Below are 9084 nucleotides of genomic sequence, written 5' to 3'. Positions count from 1 at the left end.
CCCCACAGGGTGCATGGCGTGGGGAGGGAGGTTCCCCACTCCCTCCAAGGGGCTTGGAGGTATCAGCTGCAGCAGCAGCTGTGGGGACAGCACATGTGGCTGAGGGCTGCCCTGCAGGCACGGACCAGTGGCTGCATGATGCCTGAGAGATGACACAGCAGGGCCAGCCTGTCCCCAGTTAACTCCAGATGTGCACAGCAGACACAACCCCCTCAGGCAGGGAAGAAAGCAGCACATCCTGGAGAGCACTGTCCAGGCTGGACAGGCAGAGGACGTGGAGCTGCAGTCAGGCTCTGGGAGCGTCTGAGCCTGTGGTTGCCCCAGCCAGGGCTGGCTATGCCACCCAATGCCATGGTGCTGTTCATGGCCATCATCAGTGGGTGCAGCAGCTCAGTGTCAGGCAAGCACAGTGCCAGTGTTCTGCTCTGCTGGAGGCACTGTGGAGCCCAGGAAATGTCTGAGCTGTTCTTGAAATCTCCAGATGCCCCTCAAGCCCTGTTTAAGTGGGAAATGGGTGGTGGGTGTGTGGGGTGGGTAAAACAGCAAAGCACACCCCTGCCCAGCCTTTCCAAAGGGGCAGCAGCTCCTCTTGGCACCAGGGGGATGCAGGGCACAGCCCCCCGGTGGAAGTGGGGTGCAGGGAGCGGGTGTTCCTGCAGTGGGGACCATCCCAGCAGGGCCAGCTGGCTCCCGGAGCATCGCACAGATCCTGCCCCAGCTCCAGAGCAGCTGGAGCAGCAGCAGCAAACAGGCTTCGTGCAGCCGCCAAGATGTTTGCTGGAGCAGAGGCACGCATAAACATTGTGTTTAATCAAGGACTTGGAGCGAACACGCTGTACCCTGGCTCGGCGCAGAGGAACAGCTGCGGGGCAGGGCCGGGGACGCTGGCGGGCGGTGGCAGAGCGACCTCCGGTGGCGCGCTCCGCCCGGGACAGCGAGCTGCTGTGCTCGGAGCAGCTGCCGTCAGATTCAGTGGCTTTATTTTTCTGGGATCAGCTAGGAATTAAGCATCTGAGTTGCTGTTTGAAGCTGAACCTTTAAACATCCCTTCCCACTCCCGCCCACCCCAGCACTGTGCTGCACAAGCCCCAAGTTTCTTTGGAAGCGTTATCTTAAGGATAAGATTTAAAGGACTCGTTTCACTAAGAACTGTGCTGTCAGTTTCTTTTTCTTAATGCCCAAAAAGGTGTTTTTGTGCACTGGGGACTGGCTGGAGAAGAGCTGTGGAGGATGCTGTGAAGGCAGCCCGGACTGTAGCACTGCCTCTTCTCCCGCCAGCCCCGGGCTGCCAAGGCTGTCCCAGGGCTGTCCCAGCAATCAGGGCTCACAGCACACACCCAGCCAGCCAGCACAGCCACCCCGCCTCCCGCTGTCCCGGATCCCCTTACTTTGGTGGTAACGAAATGGCTGGGGATAATGGCAAGCAGGAAGGCCGCAGTGCCAGGGCTGGGTGTTTTCCTTGTACGCAGCTGTGCCTTGGGGGACAGGTCCGAACGAGCGCGTTCGCTCTGTGTGCAGCCCCACGCTCCTGGCAAGCAGGCTGAATTAACCGGCATTAGTGCGCACCCAGGGCGGTGTTTGCTTGGGCGGCTGCTTACGGCAACCCAAACAGCCCGAATCACTCCAGCCTCGGGTTTCTAGATCTCACCGCTTTATTCCTAGAGCACTCTGTGTCCCATTTTTTCCATTTCTCATGGAAACAAAGCTTCACCGGGCTCCCACGGGCGCGTCCCGCTTTCCTCACGGCGGGAGCGCCGCTGTCACCACGGGCACAGCCCGGGCCCGGCCCGCTGCGTTTGTCCCGCAGCGCAGCGGGCCGGGGCTGCAGAGCGGGGCTCAGCGCCGCGCAGAGCGGTACGAGGAGGGCGAGGCACGGGGGTGGGAGGCAGGAGCGGGGCGGGGCGAGGCACGGGCGGGGCTGGGCCGCAGGGCGGGGCCGATGGCCGCGGGCAGGCGGCACCGGGGGCACAGGCCGCGGCGGCACGGTCGCCGCTGTGACGTATACGGCGCGTCGCCCTGACGTCACTTCCGGGTAGGGCGGGGCACGGTGCCGCCATGGCGCTGTCGCGCGCGGAGCGCTGCCTGGCGCTGCTGCTGCGGCTGCTGTCTCGCGCCTGCCTGGCGCTGCTCGCGCTGCTGCCGCCGCCGCGCCCCGTGCCCGGCCCCGCGCGCGCCGCCCCGCCCCGCTCCGTCCCGCCGCCCCGGCACCGGCTGCTGCTGCTGTCCGCCCGGCGCCTGGCGGAGCTGCTCCGCGCGCGGCAGGTACCACCGGGCACAGGGAGCGGGGAGAGCGGGGCAGGTACCACCTGTACCCTGGACAGGGGGAGCGGGGCAGGTACCACCGCGCCCCGGGCGGGGGGAGCCGGGCAGGTACCACCGCGCCCCGGGCGGGGGGAGCCGGGCAGGTACCACCGCACCCCGGGCGGGGGGAGCCGGGCAGGTACCACCCGCGGCTGACGGCGGTCCGGCCGTGCCCCGTGCTCCGTGCCCAGGTGACGTGCATCGAGGTGGTGGAGGCGTACGTGGAGAGGATCAAGGAGGTGAACCCGCTGATCAATGCCGTGGTGAAGGACAGGTGAGCTGGGGGCAGAGGGGACAGGGCCCAGGCCGGGCCGGGGTCCCCACGGGACGCGCTCCCAGCTCGGCAGTGTCGCCTCCCCTCACGCTCCCGCCGCGCTCCTCCCGATGCAGCCCAGAGCATCCCCGGTGCTCTGTGCAGGTTCGAGGAGGCGCTGCAGGAGGCCCGGCAGGTGGATCAGCTGCTCTCGGAGGGCCCTGGCGATGACAGCCTGGAGGAGAAGTTCCCCTTGCTGGGGGTGCCCATCACCGTTAAGGAGGCCTTTTCTCTCTACGGTGGGTTTGTTTGTGCCTCTCTGGGTCTCCCCAGGGCGGGTGGGTGTGACAGGCGCTCGGAGGGAAGCAGTCTCCCTTTCCCTGGTTTGCACCAAGCTCTGCCTGGCCGTTTGTGTTTGTTCATAGCACACAGAGCTGCGGTGCCTCAGGGGTGCCTCACTGGGAGCTGCTTCCTGCAGCCCCGGCTCATTCGGGCACTGGCCCTGACGCCTCCCTCCCGCCTTGGCCCCGCAGGGATGCCCAACACCTCTGGCCTGGTGAACCGGCGCAACGTGGTCGCCGCCTCGGACGCCACGGTGGTGTCGCGGCTGAAGCAGGCGGGCGCCATCCCGCTGGGCGTCACCAACTGCAGCGAGCTCTGCATGTGGTACGAGTCCAGCAACCGGGTCTACGGGCGCACCAACAACCCCTACGACCTGCAGAGGATCGTGGGCGGCAGCTCAGGTGAGCCCCGGGCTCAGGTGAGCCCCAGCGCCCCGCACAGTGCTGCACGAGTGGCAGGTGAAAGTGCAGCAAGGGAGGAGCTCCAGGTCTCTGCTCAGAGCTGTTAATCTGTGCCTGGGCTCTTGCAGAGCTTACAGGCCTCTTTTCTGGGTGCTGCTCTAGGCTGTTGGGAGGCCCAGCTGCTTTGCCTCTTCTGAGTGTTTCGTCAGGTGTTGCTTCAGTTTGCTCTTTAGTACTTCAGCAGGAAAATCCCCTTGGCCCACACACCCCAGCTGTCCCCCAGCTGTCACTAGAGCCAAGGTGCCCCCCACCCCTTAGGCCCTTTAGGCCCCCACGCTCACTGTGAGGTGCTGCTGCTTTGCTGGATGATTTGCACCACAAGGCTGTGGGTTTTGCCGTGTTTTCTGCTGTGCAGGTGGGGAGGGCTGTGTCCTGGCAGCTGCCTGCTCAGTCGTAGGAGTGGGCTCTGACATCGGCGGCAGCATCCGCATGCCTGCCTTTTTCAATGGAGTCTTTGGCCATAAACCCACGACAGGTAGGCTGGGTGTTGGGGTCACCTCCTCTTCCCCACGAGGTGGAATGGGGGCTGTGGGATGAACCCCTGCAGGACACCCATCTGCTGGGATTGCTGTAAGGAATTGGGTAACCCCTTGGTGGGACAGGCCTGTTGAGGGAGCGCAGCTGGGGCTGGCAGTTGGGAAGCTTTTGGTGGCAGAGCACCAGGCACATGGGAGGCAGGTGCCTTACCCAAGTGTTGCATCCCCACCATGGGATGTTTTCACAAGGCTGGGATCTGCTGGGTTGTTTCTCTGTCTTTCAGTGTCCTGACTGGGTGCTTTTCCTCCCTTCCCCACCCCGTGCACCTTGCTGTCAGCACTTGTGGGGCTCCCTGACCCTGGGGAACCATACCCCCTGCACCCCAAGGCCCCCAGCAGGCTGTGCCCAGCGGGAGGGGTGCTGAGGTGCTCGTGTCTGTGCCCCCAGGGGTGGTGCCCAACGATGGCCAGTTCCCCAACGCCGTGGGGGTGCGCAGCAGCTACCTGTGCACGGGGCCCATGTGCCGCTACGCCGAGGACCTGGAGCCCGTGCTGAGGGTCATGGCCGGGCCTGGCGTCAGCAAGTGAGTTCTTCCCACTGCTCCCAGCTGCTCAGCTGGAGACAGCAGCCTGCTGCTCCTCACAGTGTATTAGTTCTTTGTACAAGACAGCTCTGCAGCCCACCCAGTTTCCTTGTTACTGGTTTTCTTCCTCTGCTGCTGGCTTCAGCAGGACCGTGGCTGCTGGGACTGCCCTTCCCACCACTCCTGTGCTCCTGGGAACAGCAGCCCCGGGCAGACTGAGGGGTCCCCCTCCATCAGTGAGCTACTGCCCAGCTCTGCCCCACACACCCCTCCCCTTGCAGGGCTGGCCTTGCCCCTGGGTGTTACAGGGCCTTTTCCCTGCCCCACACTATGGCCAGTTCAGTTCCTTCAGTTCTTGGTCTGTACAGCCGTGCTGTGTGCCAGTGAGGAGCAGAGCAGAGGTGGGGCACACGGGGCAGCCCTCCTTTTTGCCACAGCCTGCACACAGTTGTTCTCATCATTACTGCTTTGCTTTTTCCCTGGCTCTTGTGCAATGCCAGCCTTGGCTGCAGCCACGGTTTGTAGTCACAAGGTGCTTCTGGAGGGATGAGGACTTTCCCAACAGAGAGTTGCTGGGACTGAGGGGGTGGGTGAGCAGCATTGTGGGCAGTGAGTGTCTGTGTGTCTTCAGGGTCTGCTGCCACCCTGGGGCACAGAGCAGGGTCTCCTGAGGACACATAACAACTGTGTGAGATCCTCTAGCAGCTGCAGAGGAGCTGGGGATGGATTTGTCACAAAGCACCTCTCCTTTCCCAGGCTGAAACTGAATGAGAAAGTGTCGCTGGAGAAAATCAAATTCCACTGCATGGACCATGATGGCGGCTCCATTTTTGTATCACCTGTAGACAAGGAGATCTTGCAGGCCCAAAAGAAGGTAGGAAGCAGCAGAGGATGGTGCTCACTGGGGTGAGCCTGAAAAGAGAACCTGGGGAGACCAGTCAGAGGAGCCTGGGGAGGGGAAAGAGCTGCTTTGTCTGCTCCTGCAGGGGACAAAGGGCTGGGGAGGCAGCCCTGCTTCCTGTGCTTTCAGAGGTTAAAAAGTGGAAATAACTTTTTCTTCTTCGGGGTTGAGGAATACACAAGGGGAAGATCTTGTGAGTAGGTTTCCTTTCCCTGTTCTCTGTAGTTTCCACAGGCTGATGGCAGTGCATCACATCTTTGTGGGAACAAACCCATCCTTGCTCTTCCCTTCAGGTGGTGGAGCACCTCGAAAGTGACCTTGGGGTCCAGGTTCAGCGTGTGTCAATCCACAAGATGAAGTATTCTTTCCAGATCTGGTCAGCCATGATGTCATCCAAGGACAGCGAGGGCCAGGTGTGTCAGAGTGAGTTGACAAAGGCACAACTGTGGAGGCATCAGGGAGGAACCAGCTGTTTGGGGCCAGCTGTGGAGAGCTGTAGGCTTCCCAAACCTCCCTGGGGGCTTTCCCTGCACCGTTTGCCCCCTCAGTCCTCCTCTCATCTCTTCCTGAAGTTGCACAGCCCCTGCTCCCTGCTGTCCTGTGGGCTGAGGCCGTGGCTCTCAGCAGAGGAGCACTGTGGTAATAGGGAGGGGGAGGTTGTTTTGGCACATTGACCTTTTCCATGCAGCCATCCTGCCTTGCTCTTTGCCCCATGCTGTGTCTTCTGACTTGTAGGCTGGGATTAACACCCTTTGGAATGCCAGGACAGGCAGGGGACTAGCAGCTCTCCAGCAGGAGGCCTGCTTCTGTTGTTTTTCCTTAGAATTGCAGCTGCTGTGCTGTGCTCTGCGCATGCAAGAACGTATTTGGTAATAAAATAGACTTCTGGGATGTCACAACTGGTGCACTCGTGACACAGAGGCAGTGATGAAACAGCCCAGCCCCCCACACTAAGGAGGGCTTGTCTGGCTCCTCTGCCTCCTTGCACCATATGCAAGGAGGTCAAATCTCAGGAGGAGATGCCTCTGGGACATTGTCCCTTGCATCATGTCACTTGGTGCTGCTCTGGGGGCTCTCCCTTGTCCTGCTGTCTCTGTCAGGGATGAGTAGTTCTGCTGCTGCCCTGGTCAGTGTCAGAGCTGGGAAGCACTCCTGAATCTCCTGAGTGAAACTGGGAATGCCTCACGTTGGCACACTGGGACAACTGGAATGTCACTGTCCCTGTGCCTCCCTGCTGCCTGTTGGCTGTGCTGATGGGGAGTGGCTGTGTTACAGGAGGCACAAAGATTCACAGACCTGCTGGGGGACCACGGGAAGCCAGTGTGGCCGCTGTGGGAGCTGATCAAGTGGCTCGTGGGGATGTCTTCTCACACCCTCCCAGCTATTGGTAATGCTGCCAGGGCCCTGGGAAGTGCAGAGGCAGTGCTGGGGTGGGCAGGGTGTTAAATGCAGGTGTTACCCTTCCAGTGAGGGAGCTCAGGGTTTGCCCTGGGCAGCTTCAGCCTGGCTCTGTAATGACACTCAGTGTCTGAGTCTTGGGGAAGAAGTGAGGGGGATGGAGCTGGGGCAGGGTCCACTCCTGCTGTGAGTCCTGCCAGAGCTGCTAGGGGCTCAGAGGCAGGGTGTGCACTGATCTTGTTTCATAGCAGCAGGTACTAAGGAACCCTAATTACCACAGTCGTGCTGCTGTTTGATGAGTGCTGGGGTTGTTCTGCCAGCTCTGCTCAGTGCTGCTGGCTGGAAAAGCTGCAAGGGAGGGGCAGGCTGAATGCTTTCCCTTGCCAGAGCTGGGGGTTTGCTGCCCACAGAGCTGTGCTAGGGGCAGTCTGCTGTGGCTGCTGGCAGGGAGGGGTACCTGGGGCCACCCCAGAAGTGGGGGATGTTGCATGTAGCTGGGCAATGTGTTCCTGCCTCACATAGCCCAGTCCTCTCACTCACTCCTGTCCTCATTTCTTCTTCTTGCTGCAGCCCTGGGACTGACAGAGAAGCTGGTGAACCTGAACCTTAGTGGGAAGGCCAAGCTGGTGAGCATGGGGAAGAGCCTGCAGGAGGAGATGGAGGCGCTGCTGGGGCCAGACGGGGTGCTGCTCTACCCCTCCCACCCCACCATCGCCCCCAAGCACCACTCCCCCATCTGCATGCCCTTCAATTTTGCCTACACAGGTGAGCAGCCCTGGCTCCCCTGTGCTTGCAGGTGGGGCTGCTGAGGTGGTCTCCCCGTGGCAGCAGTGTGGGCTGGCAGCCAGGGTGTGGTACCCAGAGTGCTGGCGTTGCTGATGGATGTGGGCAGCAAGGAGAGGGGTCTGGCTGCTCCAGAGACTGGGGTGAGGGTTGTTGTGCTCCATACTGTGTGACACCTTTACCTTTGCCAGAGGTGCTGTCCAGCAGGGCAGGTGTGACTGTGTGTGATACTGGGGGTTCTCCATGCCCAGAGGGGTTACAGCTGCTGCTGCATTTAGCAGGAGCCTGAGACCTGCCACCTCCTGGGGTACAGCCTGGGGCTCCTGTGTGTTCCCATGAGGTCTGAGCACCTCTGTACCAGTGTCAGTGCTGCCTGGGAATGTCCCAAACATGCCACAGTGTGTGCCATCCCTCATGGCTGCTGTTCATGCACATGGTGTGGGCACTGGGAATCTCTGGCCAGTGATGTCCTTGTCACCATGTCTGCCCTGCTGCAGGAAGCACCAGCTCCCAGGTCACTGTGCTGTGTGTGGCAGAGCTGTGCAGGGTGGGAGAGCCAGGCAGTGCTGTTCCCTGTGCCCACTGATCCATCCCCCCTTCTCTCTTGCAGCCATCTTCAACGTGCTGGGGCTGCCAGTGACACAGTGCCCGCTGGGGCTGGGCAGCGAGGGGCTGCCCCTGGGCATCCAGCTGGTGGCAGCTGCCCACAACGACCACCTGACGCTGGCAGTGGCCCGCTACCTGGAGAGAGCCTTTGGAGGATGGGTTTTACCAGGGAAGGTTTAACCCTGGCAGGCAGGCACAGAGGCATTGACAGGTGCTGATCCCATCTGGCACTGCCTGCTCCCTCTGCCACCCCTGCGCCCTGCTGGGAGTGGCTGGAGTTGCCTCCAGCCCAGGAACAGCTTGGCCAGTGCCACTGGAGTCCTCATCCCTGTGGCACCCTCTGTCAGGGGGAGACCTGCCTTTCCAAGCCCCTCAGGAGCTCCAGTGCCACAGTGTGAGGGTGTGCTGCCTGCATCCTGCCTGCAGTGGGCACACACCTACTTTTCCAGACATGGAGTTGGCCAGCTCTGTACCTTTCTTCCAATATGCTGGGCAAGAGCTGAGCAGGGGAAGTGCTTCCAGACTGCTGGGGGCAGCTGTGCAGCACCCCCCAGGGCTGCCTGACCCTGCCCACAGGGCTGGACTGCCTGCTGCACCCAGTCTTGCACCGTCCTCCCACGCTCCTGTGGCTTCCCCACACCCTGTGACCAGCAAGGCAGAGGGCTGAGGGGGCTGAGGAGCTGTAGCCTCAGCAGCAGCACTCTGTGGGGTGGAGGGTGCTGGGCTCTGCAGTGTGCAGCTGTCAGGCACATGACATGTTGGGAGCAATTCAGCCCTGGTTAAAGCATCTCCTGTTTGTCTTCTCTTCCTCTCTGGGGGTCATCCTGCCTGTGGTGTCCCCAGTGCCTGTCCTGCTGAGCTGCCTGGGCACTGCCCAGCAGCATGTGGGCAGCAGTGTGAGGCGTTTGTCTGAGCAGGCAGCAAGCACAAGGTGTTCTCCTTGAGGGAGCTATTAAAGAGCCTGTTCAGTGAACTCTGC

The 9084-nt window shown here is 61.6% G+C and overlaps 1 protein-coding gene across 3 annotated transcripts; it reads left to right on the top strand.

The window, feature by feature from the left end:
* The first annotated feature begins 2005 nt into the window (after positions 1 to 2005).
* On the top strand, positions 2006 to 9078 carry FAAH2 (fatty acid amide hydrolase 2). 3 transcript variants are annotated; one of them, XM_056491044.1, is made up of 12 exons: positions 2020 to 2262; positions 2493 to 2575; positions 2720 to 2853; positions 3088 to 3297; positions 3713 to 3832; positions 4282 to 4417; positions 5174 to 5291; positions 5612 to 5755; positions 6007 to 6087; positions 6594 to 6705; positions 7287 to 7481; positions 8110 to 9078. In XM_056491044.1, the coding sequence occupies exons 1-12, from the start codon at positions 2056 to 2058 to the stop codon at positions 8283 to 8285; spliced, it is 1716 nt and encodes a 571-aa protein (XP_056347019.1). In that variant the 5' UTR covers positions 2020 to 2055; the 3' UTR covers positions 8286 to 9078. The 3 variants fall into 3 exon arrangements, with proteins under 3 accessions (XP_056347016.1, XP_056347019.1, XP_056347018.1); XM_056491041.1 differs by lacking the exon at positions 6007 to 6087 and having other exon boundaries at positions 2006 to 2262; positions 5612 to 5731; XM_056491043.1 differs by lacking the exons at positions 6007 to 6087; positions 8110 to 9078 and having other exon boundaries at positions 2042 to 2262; positions 5612 to 5741; positions 7287 to 7413.
* The last annotated feature ends 6 nt before the right edge of the window (positions 9079 to 9084 follow it).

The sequence above is a fragment of the Oenanthe melanoleuca genome, chromosome 4A (assembly GCF_029582105.1).
Source record: "Oenanthe melanoleuca isolate GR-GAL-2019-014 chromosome 4A, OMel1.0, whole genome shotgun sequence".
Classification (NCBI taxonomy): domain Eukaryota; kingdom Metazoa; phylum Chordata; class Aves; order Passeriformes; family Muscicapidae; genus Oenanthe; species Oenanthe melanoleuca.
Note: the sequence above shows the minus strand (reverse complement) of the source record. Positions and strands in the feature narration are given on the sequence as shown.